This window comes from Petromyzon marinus (genome assembly GCF_048934315.1).
Source record: "Petromyzon marinus isolate PM22_M1 ecotype Great Lakes invasive population chromosome 68 unlocalized genomic scaffold, UKy_Petmar_22M1.pri1.0 chr68_unloc.1, whole genome shotgun sequence".
Taxonomy (NCBI): Eukaryota; Metazoa; Chordata; class Hyperoartia; order Petromyzontiformes; family Petromyzontidae; genus Petromyzon; species Petromyzon marinus.
The window spans coordinates 6,625,271-6,644,076 of NW_027422597.1; the positions used below are offsets into that span (position 1 = coordinate 6,625,271).

The 18,806-nt window shown below is 48.4% G+C and overlaps 1 protein-coding gene across 2 annotated transcripts in view; it reads left to right on the plus strand.

The window, feature by feature from the left end:
• Window positions 1-893: 893 nt before the first annotated feature.
• LOC116957979 (chitin synthase chs-2-like) overlaps window positions 894-18,806 on the plus strand; it is a 36,119-nt gene continuing 18,206 nt past the window's right edge. For both annotated transcript variants that reach the window (XM_076058195.1, XM_076058196.1), the window contains exons 1-9: window positions 894-2,184; window positions 3,965-4,060; window positions 4,928-5,218; window positions 6,953-7,115; window positions 8,015-8,101; window positions 9,737-9,878; window positions 12,310-12,510; window positions 15,982-16,266; window positions 17,693-17,808. In XM_076058195.1, the coding sequence (XP_075914310.1) occupies window positions 1,157-2,184; window positions 3,965-4,060; window positions 4,928-5,218; window positions 6,953-7,115; window positions 8,015-8,101; window positions 9,737-9,878; window positions 12,310-12,510; window positions 15,982-16,266; window positions 17,693-17,808 (2,409 nt within the window). In that variant the 5' untranslated portion in view covers window positions 894-1,156. The remainder of the gene's footprint in view (window positions 2,185-3,964; window positions 4,061-4,927; window positions 5,219-6,952; window positions 7,116-8,014; window positions 8,102-9,736; window positions 9,879-12,309; window positions 12,511-15,981; window positions 16,267-17,692; window positions 17,809-18,806) is intronic.

Here is an 18,806-nt window from a genome sequence, read left to right on the forward strand (position 1 = left end):
AGTTAGCAGTGGAGAGAGCGTGGCGATAGCGGAGCAAAGACGCTGTGTGCGAGTTGCTGAACGGGGACTCGCTGTGTGCGAAGACGCTGTGTGCGGAGAAGTGAAGTGATAGTGGGGAGACAAAGGTGGTGAGCGAGACGGGCGGAGCACGGCGAGCGAGCCGTGGTGACCAGGATACTGTGGAGTGTGGACGACATGTTGAATGATGTAAATAAAGCGGTGTTTGAAGAAAGACAGAAGTTGTCCGCGTAAAGTCAAATACTACGTAAATACAAATTAGGATTTTTCCAGTGGACTCATCACGCTAGACCCCCCCCCGCCTCCATTGGCTCTGGGCGGACAGAGCGAGGAGAGGTCACAAACTCTCCCGTTTGCTTCAGCTGCCGCGCCGGGAAACAGACGCGGCGGCCTGAGTAATTGCACGTCCACTCTGCTGACCATTAAATCGCAGCAGCATCGCGTCAATATCATCAAAAATGAAACAATAAACATCATTCACGGACAGTCATTTGAAATCCATTGCTGGGCATCGCACTTTTTAAAAATAAATTATGTTGGCAATGCTGCAGCTGCGTTGACAGTGGTGCACAAGCCCAATTAGCAACAACAACCTCAAAACATTCATCATTAACAAACTCTGATTAAGCTAGTTGTAATTGCTGGTGAAACGTTGTACTCAGGTTGTTAATGTTGTGGCTTGGCTCTCCAACACACTTGTGTGCTGTGCTAGTGACGAATTGGCTTGTTCTGTTTACGTGACAACCCTTACTAGTTGGCTGTGTTGGGTGGTGGCGGGTTTAACGACACATTTATATATTTACGCGATCTAACCCAAAAAAGATCTTATGGATGATATTGGTCGCGAAAGCCTGGTGTTGAATTGAGTTTTGTTTTTGTTAATCCACGCTAGGCCTTGTCCATCAGTGGGGATTGATTTTCCCATGCCTCGCCAACGTTGGCCAGTGCAGTTGTCACCTGTTTTGTACAAAGACGACAAGGCCTTTAAAAAAACACACTCCAGGCTCTGCGTTTATTTGGCGTGTTTCACCATTCCAACAATCCTCAATCTCTCGTTGTCTCTCAATGTACTTGCGTTCATTTGGGTATCACTCAGAACTGCCTGCTGGAAGGCTTCATTGGCCTCGGCTCAGCGCTCATGGCCATCGTCGTCCTCCCGGCGGATTCGGCGAACCTTCTCAGCAGCATCCTCCTCCTCAACGGTGTCACCCTGGTGCCGAGCGCGCTGCAGTTCGCCGGCAGGTGGACGCGACGCAGGAATCCGCCCCGGACGTCCAAGCTCCTGAGTCTGGCCTCCCTCTGCTGCTGTCTCGTCGCCTTCGCCCTGTCGGTCGCCAAGGCGGTGTTGGTGGCGCCCGACGACGGCTCCACGGAGGAAAGGTTCGCTCATCTGGCGCTGCTGCTGCTGAGCCTGCTGCTCGTGTCCCTGTCGTGGTGGGAGAACTTCCTGCCGGCCGGCTGGCTCCAGGGATTCCGCGACGCCGTCAGCGAATCGCGGAACCTCGCCGAGTTCTACGGCTCGCTCGTGCGCACGCTCATCATCGTGGCGGTCGTGCTGCTGGACGCGGGCTTTGAGGGCGAGTGGAGGAGCTTCAGCGCCATCGGCGGCATCGCGGAACACCGCGAGAGCATGACGCTCGCCCTGGCTCTGCTGGGCGTGCAGGTGGGCGCCTCCATCCTCTGCAAGTGGCTCGCGAACGCCGCCTGCAAGATCCGCCAGCAGAGGAGCTGCTTCGCCACGCCGCTCTGCCTCGCCATTCCCGCCACCCTGGCGGTCGTCGCTGCCCTCCATCTCGCGCTCGACGCTTCGGGCGACTCTCGCTATGACTGCGAGTCGGTCCGACGGTGGAACGGCTCTGAGCAGACGATGTCCGCAACTGCCTCATTCTTCTATAACCGCACGGCCGCTGCCGTCTGCTCATTCGTGGGTCCTGGCAAGGACTCCGTGGTGCTCACTTTGGGTGCCGGGGCGTTGTGGTGCGTGGCGCTGCTGCTGGCGGCGGTGCCCGCGTTGCGCCCAGGCGGTGCGATGCGCATGGAGCGCACACGCGAGCTCTTCGTGCGCCGTGCCCCGCAGCCTGCGTGTCTCGTCGCGGGGCTGCTGCTCAACCGGCGTCAGCAGCAGCAGCAGGAGGAAGAGGAGGTGGTGGTGCTGGAGGAGAGGAGGTCCGTATGTTGGTGTTAGTACGGCGTGGTGTGTACACGTGTGTGACTTGGTTTGTGTGTGACACGGTGTGTCTGTGAGTAGGTGAGTTTGTCTGAATAGATGCGTTTGTTACTCGGTGTGTCTGTATGTGACTAGGTGTCTCTGTGAGTATGTGTGTGTGTGTTTGTGTGTAGGTGTCTCTGTGAGTTTGTGTGTTTGTGTGTAGGTGTCTTTGTGAGTGTGTGTTTGTGCGTAGGTGTATCTATGAGTAGGCGTGTGTTTATGCGTGTAGGTGTCTCTGTGAATAGGTGTTTGTGTGTAGGTGTCTCTGTGATTAGGTGTGTGTGTGTAGGTAGGGAATGGCAGTGTCGCGGTTAGCGCACTGTGCTACGAACCCGGCAACCGGAGATCGATTCCTGCTAACGGCCAACATCAGTGACAATTATCTAAACCGATCATGATCCTCCTCTAGGTCGACTCAGCCTCAAATAAGCACCTGGTGTGGTGTGTAAACATCACCACTGGGGAGACAAAGACGGCCGGGCGTGGTGTTGGCTACCCACCCCCTTGTGCCGGCCTTCATAGGTGCTCGCTAACATCACTTGCCCCAATAGTCTGATCAGGCTATACAGGGGATCTTTGTTTGCTTGTTGTATCTATGTGTGGTGGGTGATTGGTGGGCATAATAAGCCGCCAACACTTTGGTTGAGCAGGTACTTCCAGTCAGGGGCCAACAGGGGGCAATAGCGAGTCAGGCCTGTGCTCAGCAGGACTCGTGGGTCAGGCATCCCAGGGGGGACGGTTGGGAACCGGAGGGGGACACCCCAGGCCCCCAGGTGGGGGGCTGGGGAGGATTGCACAACAATCCATGTCTCTCGAGAAGGTTCCAGATGATGGGCGTGACCAGGGTCGGGGTGACCCTGGGAGCCCCATAAAACCGGACCCCAGAGTGGCTGGATTCCGTTTGCCTCAAGCTGAAGACCCAGAAGCCCACCTGAAGATAAGGCCCTGGACCCCAAGCCCCACCGTCCTTATAAGGCCCGGGGCTCAGTGAGGCAAGTGGTCAATAGGCTAGGACCCTGAGGATCCCCCGACCCGATGCCCTTCACTGGGCCGGGTCTGTGTGGGCCAGGGTCGAGACCCGAGGACCTTGGCTGGGTCGGGTCAGCCTCCCCTAATTCCCGCTAACTGGAGGGCTAAAGAGTGGTTAGCCCCATTAGTTAAGGCACATTAGCCCGGAGGCTGTACCTCCTTAGGTTGTGGGTAGAAGGGGCCATTGCCCCTTCGTGTTAGGGACCTAGTGATGCTGTTATCGTTGTTATAAATAAATACGTGTTGCCTCCTAAGAAGACTCTGTCTCCATACAAACCCACTACATATGTGACTAGGTGTCTGTGTGGCTAGGTGTCTGTCTGAATAGATGTCTGTATGACTAGGTGTGTGTCTGTGTGAATGGCCACAAATCCCCTGAAGTCTCGTTCTGGGCTACATAAGTACTAGTTGCTAACAGCCTTTGCCCCAACCGTCTGTCAAGGCTATATGGGCGATCTTTGTTTTTAGTTTGTGGTAGTCTGGTCGATGCATTTGTCTATTTTTCGCGTTTTGGGTGTCGGAGGTAAAGTATGATCACATTATCCAAACGTGTTTTTTCATAATGATGACAATTTTTTGACGTTTGCCCTTCTATCCTACAGACCAAAATATGCACACCCCACACTGTCCAATGCATAAAACAGAGAACGGCGCTCTGTGATTCCCTCTCTCAATCCGAATACGATATGTTCTCGTTGTATCCTGTAGCAGCCAAGAGCAAGAGAGGGTGAAGATCTATCTGTGCGCAACCATGTGGCACGAGACCAAGGAGGAGATGACGAAGATCATCTCGTCCATCCTGAGGTAGTATATTCCCTACCGCCCGTTCCCATCAAGCGGTCGGATCCCACGGACCAGTGGGGGTCCCTCGCGAATATGCAGATAGGTGTGGACCAACCCATTAATTTCGTTCGGTCACGGCACCGCACGCTTTCAGATGTGCTTCTACGGCCATCTGGAACGCTCTTCCCTCCGATATTTTTAAGCCACTGGAGCTATGGATGTTTAAATTATTTAGATTAACAACTCATTTCTTCAGAACTGCTTTTTGTGTTTAGTTTATTCTCCTTCCCCTCCACATCCGATTAGCACGGTTGGGAATGTCGAGAACATTTGGCCTCCTAACGTGGCAGCCAATCAGCTGATCGTATTTAATGTGGGTCCGTTCTTTGTATGTGACCATTGAGCGATGTTTGTGAATGGTGCAAGCTGTAAACAACTAAATCAACTTGATTTAACATATATAGGCTGCAAACATTATTATGATGCGTAACAATATTGATAGCCTGGACAGGGGAGAGCCTGGACAGGTGAGAGTCTCCTTCTTGAATGTGGATAATGGTGCTTGGTTGCTGCTGCGTGTGCAGCAGTGGGAGATAAATAGAGAGAGAGTTCCAGACGACTGCTGACTGGTGCAGCTACAGAGAAACGCCACTCTCACCCAGAAGCCGGTGCCAGATGTGGGTAGAGGTCATTGTGAGTTGAACTCCATAAGATGCGGTGGAAGTTTGCTGATATCAGTGGGATGAGAAAGGTGGAGGAAACGTTTCGGCGGGAGATCTTGGGAGAGCGCTCGATTGCAGAGGACAGCAATGCTGTACCGTGACCTTGACTCAATGGAGAGCCAGTAGCGGATTAACAATAACCACCCTTCCCCCTTGCCGCTGCCAGGCTGGACAGGAGTCAGCCAAAGGATCTGAATGTCGGTTCCGGCGGCAGAGGGAAGACGAAGAATAATGCGAAAAAGGAGGAGGAGACGCAGAAGGAGGGGGGAAATGAGGAGGAGGAAAATGAGAAAAAGGAGAAGGAGGAAAAGAAGGGGAAGGAGAAGACGGTGAAGCGGGAACCGTACGACTTCTCGGCTCACATCTACTTCGACGACGCCTTCGAGAGGAAGGGAGATCACATGGTGGTCAACCAGTTCGTGACCAGCCTCATGGACGTCATCGCAGAAGTCTGCCGGTCAGTGCATCGGATGTTATTCTGTGGTCGCGATGAGCTGGGTGGAGGGAGGGAGGGAAGGATGGATAGAGGCACGGGCCTTCTAATAACGAAGCAAGGGACGGCACAGGGAAGTTGAGCTCAGCTCGTGGTGTGCGCGAGAACAAGAAAAGGACGCGAACAGCTTGCGCAGATGACTTCGTTCAGAAGTGGATAGATCACAGTGAACGATGACGATGATTGGTGATGGTCACGCAGATGACCTACGTGAGTGCGGATCACAGGCATAGCGAGGCCTTCCTTGCGTCACCGTCACCGTTGTTGAGCACAGATCCGAAGGTGCACAAACTGACAATTGGCTGGCAAACAAAAACATAGTGGTGGGGGGTGTGATAGATGAGTGTTCACGCTCGTGTTTAATTGAGCAGGCAGCCTCATATTTTTATGCACGTCCATATGTACGTTGAACTTTTTTCACACCATGCAAAGCCAACCTTGCTCTAGAGTGCACAAGTCGCATGACATAATTTACACAAAACGGTGCAGCAATTGGGGAGATAAAAGCAGGCGGGCGTGGTGCTGGCCACCCACCCCCTCGTGTGTCGGGCCTTCCTTCATAGGTGCTACTGGCTAACAGTCCTTGCCCCCAACACTCTGTTGAAGGCTATACGGGGGATCGATGTCTTTTGTTCGTGCGTTGGTAAGAATTTGGGCAACGAGACGACTCAGTCTGGGCGACCAAGGCCCTCGACGCGGGTAGAGGAAGGAATCTTCAAAGTTCATGGGAACAGTAACGGTGGTTGTAGAAGTAGTAGCAATAGAAGAGCGATACGAAGGCGACTGACCGCTAGTGAGCCAGCGAGCGACTGGGAGCTAATATTTGAGTGCTGGATCATTGATCACCCACGACTGCTGCTGCTTTTTTCAATTCAGAATCAGAATTTTTATTTATACTGCAGGTGGAATTTGATGAGCTGCAAAGCTCTATTTCACAGATGTCCAGCAGGGGCGGGTCAGAACGTTACATCAACAAACAATACAAAATAAAACACGATAGGAGTGCCAAGTATAAGACAAGTAAGCAGATCACATAGGACAAAAATGAAACGAAACTATTTTAAATTTTACCAGGTAAGACCCACTGAGGTATTATCTTTTTACACGTCACTCTGTTGTTGTCGTTGTTGTTGTCGTTATTGTTGTCGTTGTATCCTCAAATCTTGTAACTCAATTTAACCCACTTCCCAAAGTGGTATCGTCTGTAAACTTGGTATAGTTATGTCATACTGATGACAATACTATATTCTATCATTAAAATAAAATAAAAATGTTTAAATATTATTTTTTTATATGTTATGTTTCGGCTTGGCTCTAATTGTCCACGGTAAACTGACTTTGGGTGAAATTGGCCACGATCCCTTACATTATGGCAAGATTAGGGGCCACTTCCTGGAGTCGTAGAGTTCTTCAATCAGTAGTACATTTCAAATAAGCGTGTTTAAAAAAACGTTTTTTTCAATATTACTTATTTTCAGAAGCGTCCTGGCCACAAATGATAGCGCAACGAATTGGCTTATCACGTGGAAATGTAGAGCAGCCAAATAACCTAAATAATCTACATTTTGTCGAGTGCAGCAGTGAGGTAACAACTGGGAACTTCATCCCAGATATGACAGCAGTAGCAGCAGCAACAATGCAACATAGTAATTGGGGCGTGTCTTCTTTGTCGCCTGCGCTGCTGCTGCTGATGTGAAGGTATTTTGAGAAAAACTCAAATCATCCACAAGAGGCGCCCTCAATGGAGAGGACTCAGACGCCGTACGGAGCGCGACTCTCCTACAAACTCCCGCACGGCAATTCGCTGTGCGTGCACCTCAAGGACAAGGAGATGATCCGCCACCGCAAGCGCTGGTCCCAGGTATTTGTTGCATCTCTGGGCTTCAGATCTTCTGCCCCAAAGCTCATTGGGCCACAAACCCTGCAACCATATCCACACACAGAGCATAGTAGCAGCTGATGCGCTTATACATGACGATAATGATGCACAATTGGAAAAATAAATATCTCCGGGCAGTGTCTGGCGATGATACGTATGTATGTTGAACTTCTTTCACACCGTACCTTACCCACCGTACTAATAGGAGGTACAGGGAAGGAAAAAACATTTAACACAGAAAGCAGATCTAAAGAAATGAGTTTACAATCTAGATTTAAAAGTGCATAGCTCCTGTGCATTCCAAATATCGATAGTGGTCACTACCCAGAACAGAGCGACGGAACACAAAACGACTCAACGCCCGACTCACAACATGAACGCAGCAGCGATGATTCGCCACTCCGCTACTCCTGATGCAATCATCTGGTTCGTTAACCACCTCGATGTAAAGTTACAGCTCTCGCTCTACGAGTTGTCACCAGCATCTGCCTTACGGAGGAGATGGCAGTAGTTCACGCCTATTGATGCCATCTGTATGCTACCTCGAGAGTCATTCCCTCTTATGAAAATGAAATCACTTGATTCATAGTTCGTTTCATGTGCGCTGTTGAGTTACACTTGGGCAGGATGCGCCGTCATGGCCATTGTGTCGAGAATAATAACGGAGTGGCAGCCAAAGAATGGAACTTATCCAGGAGGTTTGGCCGCCGAGGAGATGGAGCGATGGAATCAGTCGGTAATGGAGGTTCTGGGTGTATAACGACTTAGGAACTCGTGAGATATCGTGACGACTTGGATAGGTCTTAATCTAGTCGTGGATCGATCACGGCTGCTGCTGTTGCTGATGGTTATTATTAAACCCCTTGACATGTTCTGTACAGGTGATGTACTTGTACTACCTCCTTGGCTGGAAGATCTACCGCAAGATCAAAACAGTGAAGAAAGATAAACAAGAGGAATGGGTGGAGGTAAGGGTCTTGTAAGCTGCAAAGACAACGATCCCTCGTGGCCATTAACAGACTGTTGAGGCAAGTGCTGTTAGCGAGCACCTGTTAAGGGCGGCACGGCACGCGAGCGGGTCGTGTGTCCAACACCACGCCCATCCGCCTTTGTCTCACCAGTGCTAATGTTAACTCATTTAAGGCTAAGCCGACCTTGGGGAGGCCGTTTTCCACTTCAGTATAAATGGGTAAGCCCTGCACATTCTTTGGATGGGCAGTTCCCGTGCGGTGGGGTAGAGTGTGAGTACTTCCCTCTCTTCCCCCAAGACGTGAGAGCAGTGTGGAAGTGTAGGCCAAATACACCCTGCTAGGGCGCCGCTGTGGCGAGATGTTAACTACCTCGCTTGGTATGCAGGAGGCACTGAGTTCGATCCCGGCCCTGACACCTGTATATTTTGAGTGTCTCTCTCTCCCCTTGGTCGTATGGATTTTTATCTGGGTCCTCTGGTTTTTCCCTCCACATTTAGAATCAACATCACGCATTTCGTGTATTTGCTATAAATATCCAAATGATAATCCACTTTGTTAAGCTATCATTTTTGATGCTAGCCAGGTCACTTCTGAAAAAGAGCTAATAGCTCACTTTATCTCATTTTCTCTCCCTCTGGGTGGTGGCCCAGTCGTAACGTGCACTATGCATGTCTGTACACGCAGAGTCGGCACATTTAGAAGTCTATCTTTGGTTACCTCTCTGGCACTCAACGCGCCATCATCACGTTGGTATTCAAAATTGCAATCGAACTTTTTTTAGATTAAGAAATATCTATATACATACACTTGTTACACTTGTTTAAAATATAAGAGCAAAATAGGTTTGCGACTGAGAGTTAGTTGTATGTATGTTTAACTTCTTTCACACCGTACGTAGCCAACCGTGCTAATTGGAGGTGCGGGGGAAGAATAACAAACCAAACACAAAACGCAGTTCTAGAGAAATTAGTGTTCTATCTCATTGATGATTTAAAAGTGCATATCTCCAGTTGCTTCCTAATATCGGAAGGAAGAGCGTTCCAGACTACCGTAGAAGCGCATCTGAAAGCGCGAGATGCAGTGCCGGTCTTTGTTCAATGGCTCACCAAAAGCCGCTGCTGTGAGGATGGCTGGAGTTAGTTGTTGTTGTACGCAAGCTAAAAGAGCCGCTTTGTTGCTGTTGAGTTGTCACTGTTAATGAAGTGACGATGGAGTCGAGTGTGCGCACCGCTTCGGGGAGGTTGTTTCCAGAGGTTGGAGCGCTGCAGATGACAATGATGTCTCCACCCGGTTGGTTGTTATTAGGAATCTAATGTAGCTATGCACTTTTAAATCATCTATTTTAAACACTCTTTTATTTTGAAATGCGGTTTGTGTTTAGTTTGTTGTCCTTCGACTAACACGGTCGGCTACGTACGGTACGAAAGAAGTTCAACATACATAGAATATACATACAACATACATACAGCATACATACGTTGTGTGTTTGGTTGTTGGAGGTTGGAGAAAGAGCGTTGGGGGTGAGGAGCTAAGTGAGTGGTTGCTTTGCTGGCTCTGGACGAGGTTGCGGCTGTAATGCCACCGCTGTTGCTGATCTGTCTCCATGCCACTACTCCCCGTTCACCGCCACAGAGGAAGAAGCGCAACACCTACGTGCTGGCCTTGGACGGAGACACGGACTTCTATCCCTCGGCGCTCTCCATGCTGGTCGACCGACTCAGGAGGGACCCCACCGTTGGCGCCGCCTGCGGAAGAATTCACCCGACGGGCGTGGGTGCGTAGACAGTTGTGGTGCGTGTGTGGTGCAGGATGTGTGTGTGGTGCAGGATGTGTGTGGTGCAGGATGTGTGTGGTGCAGGATGTGTGTGGTGCTAGTCGTGTGTAGTGCAGGATGTGTGCGTTGTGCATGATGTGTTTGGTGCAGGATGTGTGCGTTGTGCAGGATGTGTGTGGTGCAGGATGTGCGTGTGGTGCAGGATGTGTGTGGTGCAGGATATGTGTGTGTGTGTGGTGTAGGATGTGTGTGTGTGTGGTGTAGGATGTGTGTGTGTGTGGTGTAGGATGTGTGTGTGTGGTCAGGATGTGTGTGTGTGTGTGGTGTAGGATGTGTGTGTGTGGTGCAGGATGTGTGTGTGTGTGTGGTGTAGGATGTGCGTGTGTGTGGTGCAGGGCGTGTGTGTGGTGTAGGATGTGTGTGTGTGTGTGGTGCAGGATGTGTGTGTGTGTGGTGCAGGATGTGTGTGTGTGTAGTGCAGGATGTGTGTGTGGTGCATGATGTGTGTGGTGCAGGATGTGTGTGGTGCATGATGTGTGTGTGTTGTGTAGGATGTCCGTGTGTGTGGTGCAGAGCAGTAGTGCAGTGTTCAGCGCACTGTGCTGTGGATTTACTCTCCAACAAAATGGTGGGCTGAAATAGTAACTAATTTGCACATTTTGCTTACGTGACAAACCTTACTGGCTGTGTCGGGTGGTGGAGGGTTACGACGCATTTATACTTATGCGATCTAACCCGAAAACCTTTATTATGAATAACAGAACGCCCTTGCTACCACAATATTCAGGATGTTTAAATACATTTAAATAAACACACACATACACACACACATAATCACAGTGGAAGGATTGGAATTAAATCAATACGCGTCCACCACAGCAGTGCCGAGTGCACATGGAGCAGAATTGTTATATCATGAAGTGATTCTAGATTTGAAGCTTTCGTGACTGCAAGGATTCATACCCTTTGGTTTTTTCGGTAAAGTCACGTAGGTAAAATAAGCGTTTGTGCTTTAGCTACGTTGTTCCCACCTGAAGAAGGACGCTTGTGTTGCACCCGAAACATCGTGATTTAATTTAGTTTTCATTTATTTTATTTATTTTTTACCTACGTGACTTTACCGAAAAAAGCCAAGAGTATATCATGAAGTGGTCTGCATAAAACCACCACCACCACTAGTAATGGAAGTTTGACTCCACATAACTCAAATGAAATACCAAAATACTGCAAAGACTTTGGAGTAAATTGCGCAAATCCTAGAGAATTATTTATTGAAAACAAAATAAATATATTATCATACGTGGTCAATCCACTGCTGGATGAAGGCCTCCTCAAGTTGCCATCTCTCACGACTCTGCGATGTAATAATCAAACACATCACCAACCTTGGTAATCATCCAACCTTCCTGGCCAGCTGGCTCGCAAACATAATAAATAAATAAATAGACGGCCATCCCTTAGAGGTTAGGTGCCCAACAGACAAAATCTATCAATGAAATCTGCCAGGGGAATGTAGCAGTGGGCATAAGCTGGCATGTGCCATGCTGAGCCGAGGCAGACCGCAGGCTAACACCACACATAGTTGCCACGAAATAAAATTACGTGGCACGCACTAATATCTAATCTCGATATTTTAACGGCACAATTCAGATGTCATTCATTTGTTGAGTGGTCAAGCAAGGCGGAACCAGCGTTGGGCAAGGACACAAACCCCACTTTTCACCCAGATTTAGCCACCTCTTGACTCATTGTTACAAGAAAAATCCAATCTATTTATGAACACAATTTAAAATAAGCAAATAACACATACACAATTAAAACAGGGGAATAATTCAAAGAGCTTGTGTCGTTTTTACTTGACACCACCGATCCTTTGGCTCCCTGCCATCCCGCCCTTCCACTGTGGCCTCCCGGATCGCTCTTCCCGGCTTCTATCCCTCACCTCCTCCCCTTTCTCATCACTCCTTCCTCTCGTCTCCCCAGCATGCCCTTCCCGACCCTCTAGCCATCATCTCTTCCTCCTAACCCTGCCTCCCTCTACACCCCCCAAATGTCTCCGATCCTCCCCTCCATTGCCCCCTGCCTATTCCCTCGCCCTCCTCCTGTACTTCTCCACCCCTCCTCTTGACCCACCTTTGATCCCCCTTAGTCAACAATTTCATTTCCTGCCAATCTCGGAATTGAAACCTCTAACGTCGCTCTCCACGATAACAAAAATAAAACTTCCCCTCGTGGTGGTTCCAATGCAAAAACCACAGTAGTTTTTATCAACAGATATACATACAACATACATACAACACACAATACAATATACAACCCACATACAACATATTTATCCAGGAAAACCACACCTGAATCCTAGGACTGCTGCATTGTGTTTTCACTATGAGTGCGTTCAGACAATTAACCACAATTGTTTATATGCTGACAGGACCGCTTCTGTGGTATCAGAAGTTCGAGTACGCGGTAGGCCACTGGCTGCAGAAGACGGCCGAGCACGTGCTGGGCTGCGTTCTCTGCAGCCCTGGCTGCTTCAGCCTCTTCCGGGCTAAGGCCATCATGGACGACAACGTCCTCAAGACCTACACCACGGTGGCCACCGAGGCCCTGCAGTACATCCAGTGCGACCAAGGTAATCCTCGACGTGTGTCTAGATCTCGCACCTCTGATTAGCACCGTTGGTTACTGCGGTGCGAAAGAAGTTCAACATGTATACATGTCATGGTGGTGAGATGTTAACTCCCCTACCTGGTTTACAGGAGGTCGTAGGTTCCATTCCGACCCTGACACGTATATATTGGATTTTGGGTGTCTCTCTCTCCCTGTGGTTGCGTGAAATTTTCTCGGGGTCTTCCGGTTTTTCCCTACACATTTAGAATCAACATCACGCACTTAGAACATTTGGCTGATATTAATTTCTACATGATGAGACACTTCAATGCACTGGCGGAGCCAGTGGGGGGGGGGGAGTGGCACGTGCCCCCCCCAATGATCCGATTGAAATCCCTAATTCGATCAGATCATTGGGGTTTATTAGTAATAAATCGGCATTTTGCGACCCCCACTGCTACTGTGTAGCATATTATTATGTGCCAGGGACTCTATAAGATGATAGGACAATCGTCTTAGTCCATAATTGGCAATAAGTAATGGCAAAGCAGTTATAAGTGACTCAGAATTGTGCGCAGTTGCATATACAGTACACGACTTCTCTGAAGGCATACCTTCAGCGAGCGTGATGCCGATCACACACGGTTTGAATTAGACCCTCTATCTATGGCTGCGCCATCGCCGCACACGCGTCAAATAAAAAGCAAGGGACAAGTCCTTGCTTACTAACATCTCCTTACTTACTAACAACTCCTTAATTACTAACAACTCCTCTAACATTTTTAATTTTGCTTGAGGGGTTGCCCCCCCCCCCCACTGAAAATCCTGGCTCCGCCATTGCTTCGATGACCTTTTATTTGTGGCCAGGTCGCTTCTGAAAAAGGGCTACATGGCACACTGGGCCTTACCTGGTAAAATTATATTTAAAAGATAGTTTAGTTTTATGTTATAGATGTAGTGGAGTAGGAAGGTGTGCTGGGGAAACTGCGCGATTGTATTGATCACATGGACAGTTTGGGGTTATTTGGGGGTTAGCCTATGGAAGGCGTAAACAGCGTGGGTCGCCTTAGGACAGGCACGTGCAGAAGCTGAAAGGTGAGGTAATCGGTTGGGCCAATTAAGGTAGACGCGAAGCAACGGCGGTGATTGGCTGGGACTGTTGCTGGGACTGGAGAGGCGCCGGGATGTCTGAGAGTAGACAGGTGGTGGATGATGCGTTGTGTGCGGAGGCACGCGGGCCAATCAATTAGCAATAATGTGAAGGGGGATAAATTGGGAGGAGACACAGAGAGTGGGAGAGTCGGAGCTGAAGATAATTGGGAGTGGGAGCTGAGGAGATTTGGGGTCCGGAGTTGGAAGATAGGACTGTGTGTAGAGTTAGCGGAGCTGAAGAAGACGAAGCACTTACCAGTTGAGTGAGCATAGAGTTAGCGGAGCTGAAGAAGACGGAGCAGTTAGCAGTGGAGAGAGCGTGGTGATAGAGGAGCTGGAGACGAGGTCTGCGGAGATGGAGAAGTGAGATTGGGTTTCGCTGTGTGCGACGACGCTGTATAGCGGAGGAGCTGAGGAGGATAGCCAGCAGTGGAGAGCGCATAGGAATAGAGTTGAAGACGTGTGTGTGCGGAGCAAAGCGACGTGATACTGGGAACCAAGGTGGTGAGCGAGACGGGCGAAGCACGGCGAGCGAGCCGTGGTGTCCAGGATACGGTGGAGTGTGGCGAATGTTTCCCTTCAACGTGACTTTACCGAAAGAGCTAAGAATATGAATTACTGCAGTCACGAAAGCTTTAAATAAAAAAATAAAGAAGTGGTTGAAGAAAAACAAAAGTTGTTCGTGTAAAGTTCAACCACAACATACATATCGTGGAAGTAATTGCAGCCACACTCGATCTGATTGTTATTTTCCCACCTAACCCTTCTGGCTGGTGTAGGCAATGCAGATATGTCGCATTGGTTAAAAAAAAACCCTACAATTATATGAACATCCCGTCGACAAACGTGGACGTTGTATGTATTTAGAACGTCTTTTGCACAATACATCGCGGTAATACATGGGTCGAGACCCCGCAACGTCAATTTCATACGTAGGCTTTCACGATCAATATTCATGATTCACAATGCGTTCATGCTGGGTTAGATGATCGTGTAAGTATAGTGTTAATTTATCTTAACTATAAGCGTCCACCACCTGACAGAGCCAATCGAGTAAAGTTGTTAGGTCATAGGGCAACTACGTAAATTGTTTTGGTTTAATTATCAAAAGCCGAATATTGAAAGGCAAGCAAAATATTGAGAATATTTACATGAATATACATATATTATTTATTTACATTAACTTTTTCAGAAAAAAACAATCTGTTCACACTTGCCCAATTGACAACTTGAATGATTTCGATATTATACCTGCACGATAATCGGACCCACAATGAACGAATGATGAATCATATTCTTGGTTCTTTCAGTAAAGTCACGTAGAAGGGAAACAATAAAATAATACTTTTTTATTGTTTCCCTTCTACCTGACTTTACCGAAAGAACCAAGAATATGAATCCGTGCAGTCACGAAAGCTTTAAATCAGAATGATGAATCATTATAATCCATAATAAAGATTTTTGGCGAATTCCCCGATGATGCTGGATGTAATTACCAGCGAAACGTCATATTCAAACTGTAAATGTTGTGGATTCACTCTTCAACACACCGGTGGGCTAAAGTAGTGAACTAATTGTCTTTTGTCAACGTGACACTTTATTTTGCTGATTGGCCGTGTCGGGTAGTGGAGGGTTTCGACACATTTATAAATAACGCGATCTAACCCAAAACCTTTATTATGAATCATTATAATGTTGGTCTCTGCTTTCTGAGTCTGATTTTTATGCACCGCTCCCCTCCCCACCACGCCCTCTGTATGAATGGCTTCACCACGCAGTTGATCGGGAGGTCGCATGTGGCGACTCTAAGGTGTGGGTATTCAGATCTCTTTCCAAGACGTCTGGCGAACTTGCAGAGATGAGGCCAAAATACCACGAGAGAGGGAATGTTGCCGAGCTCCTCTGCCAGCAGTGGAGTGAGCAAGCTGGGGAAGAGACGCACCTCCTGCAGCCTTCATGATTAATACAACATGTGCACTATGCGAATTTGACGAAATGTGCCATCGAGTACTCAGAGGTGAAAGGACAAAGTCCCTCATATACTGTACCACTCTGAACTAGGTGAGAGCCTGGACAGGTGAGAGCCTGGGCGGGTGAGATCCTAGACAGGTGAGAGCATTGACAGGTGAGAGTCGGCTTCCTGAAGGCGGATGATGGTGCTTGTTGCTGCTGCTCCTGCGTGTGCAGCAGTGGGAGATACAAAAAGATACAAAGAGAGAGAGAATTGCAGACGGCTACTGCCGGTGCAGCTACAGAGATACGCCGCTCGGCCAGGCTGTGGGTACGACGAGCCGGCTACCCTCTAACTCACGGACGTCCCCTCTCCCATGTGTGGGTGCAGGTGAGGACCGCTGGCTGTGCACGCTGATGCTGCAGCAGGGCTGGCGCGTCGAGTACTGCGCCGCATCGGACGCCTACACTAACGCCCCGCAGGAATTCAAGGAGTTCTTCAACCAGCGGAGGCGCTGGGGCCCCTCCACGATGGCGAACACCTTCAGCATCCTGGAAAATGGCGTCCGCACGGCCAAGAAGAACCCGTCCATCTCTCGACTCTACATTCTCTACCAGATCTTCTACACTGCCACCTCCATCATGGGTCCGGCCACCGTCTGTCTCATGATTGCAGGTGACTTCGGGTTGTCACGTGTCCTGGGTATTTATTTTATTAATCCGGGTTCATCCTTTTGATGCAAGGACTGCATCAAAAGAGAGGGCACCATGGTGGAGAGGCATTAACTCCCTCGCCTGGTATACAGGAGGTTGTGGGTTCTATTCCGACGCCTGTATATTTGGAATTGGTATGTTTCTCCTCGTGGTTGTGCTGTTTTTCTCCGGGTCCTCCGGTTTTTCTATCCACGTTTAGAATCAACATCACGCGTTTATACTATTTGGCTGCTATACATTTCCACGTGATAAGCCACTTTGTTGAGTTATCATTTCTGGCCAAGTTGCTTCTGAAAAAAGAGCTACATAGCTCAGTGGGCCTGATCTGGTGTAATAAAAATAGTTTGGTTTGTGAAAAAAGTTTACTTGGAACACTTCTGCTCACAGTCGTTGTTCCTGCGACGAGATTTATGATTGCTATATTTTCTGATAACAATCGTCCATCGTTATGTGTTTACCGCACATAGCCTCAAAGCGATTGCTCGTGTTAATCCTCTCATCGTAACATATGCACACTGCTTGCGTATTAATGATATTGTGAGGAGTATTGCTTGTGTGCTGGGGTATTTAAACTGCTGTATGTTTCTTTCAGCAAAATAGTTATTTACACACAGGCTGCATGACTGTTAATCTGAGTGCACTCTTTACTTTACTGCTGGTTGGACGGTTGTCGTTGTCAATCGTGGTGGTGATGGTAATGATGGTGGTGATGGTTATGATGATGGTGATAAGGAGGAACAAGAATAACTTTAATCGCTCTGACAGCTACAGGCTTAGTGCGACCTGGAAGCGTATTATTAAATAATACACATTACATTTTGATTTAAAGAATTACTAATCTACAACTCATTACTAATCATAACCAATGACTGATTACTAATCGATTATATAATTACAATACCCCCCCTCCGCCTCTAATCACTGCACCTGATATGAGTTAAGTGATGACGTCACCCTGCTGCTCTATATAAAACCGGGAGCAAGCGAGGGCTTTACCATTCTGGCGAATTGCCCGATGATGCTGGATGTATTTACCAGCAAAACGTCGTACTCAAACTGTAAATGTGGATTCACTCTTCAACACACCGGTGGGCTAAAGTAGTGAATGATTTGTCTTTTGTCAACGTGACACTTTTTTTTGCTGATTGGCCGTGTCGGGTGGTGGAGGGTTACGACACATTTATAAATCAACGCGGTCTAACCCAAAAACCTTTATTATGAAGGATGGTAATGATGGTGATTATGACGGTGATGATGATGCCTATGATGGTGGTGATAATGATGATGGTGGTTGTAGTGATGATGATGGTAATGATGGTGATAGTGGTGGGAATGATGATGATGATGGTATTCAGCTCGTGTGGTATTTGTCTCGTGCCGGTGCTCAGGTTGCTTTACTTTCCTTTTCAAAATGGACCAAAACTGGGCACTCCTCATCGCCATCGTTCCGCCCGCTCTGTACATTGCCGTCTGCTTCAAGACAAAGCCCGACACGCAGATCAAGGTGGGCACCCACGCTTCTCCTGCAGCAGCACGCAGCACTCATTACACACAACGTGCTTCCCACAAATGAACCACAATGTATGTTGAACTTGCAAAACCAATTACAACACGTGGCAACGTCCCATAGCGCAGTATGTTGCAATAATCGTGCCTTATCAATACTATGCTACACGTCACCGTGGTGGTTATATCACGCCTCAATAGTGGTCAAATGTGTCCTAGAGCCCTGATATGAAAATTACAGGACTTGACTACATTTTGCACGCGGTGATCACATGACATATTCTGAGGACGATGCTGAGGCTATTTATATTAATCGAAAACTGAATCCTGGAGTCTGCGACTGCCACATCTGATCCTCCCACAATTTCATTTCTTGCAAACCACACGTGCACTGCTCGCATGCAATCTTTGAGGTTGCCGAGGCTCTCCATATTTAACTTGGACTTCATTGCGGTGTACAATTGTGAGTCATCGGCATATTTATAGAACTTCATGTTACGCAGTGAGATGATATCAGCGATCAGAGAGATGTATTTTGAAAATTGGAAGGGCCCGAGGATGGACCCCTGTGGTACGCTGACTAGGCATGACATAGGCGATGACTTTTTGTCACCCAGCTTGACGAACTGTAATCCACCATACAGGTATGACTCAATCTGCTTCAGTGCCATACCCAATGCAGCGAACTTTGACCTTATCTGCTCAATGAGTATCTCATGGTTAATGGTGTCGAAGGTGGCTGAGAGATCGAGGTCAACCAAGGCTGCGATGCACCGGTCATCCATGATCTTTTAGAGATCAACACTGACCTCTCGTAGAGTCCTCTCAGGGCTGTGGAATTGTCGGTACGCCGACTACAATGCAGTGACGTGGGGAATTAACCGCTTCAGACATAGGCGCTCTATGACCTTTGAAATCATACTCATGTTTAAGGTTGGGTGATAGTCTGGGTGGTCACTATGGCTCAAGCCAACTTTTTCAGGAGCGGTGCTACCT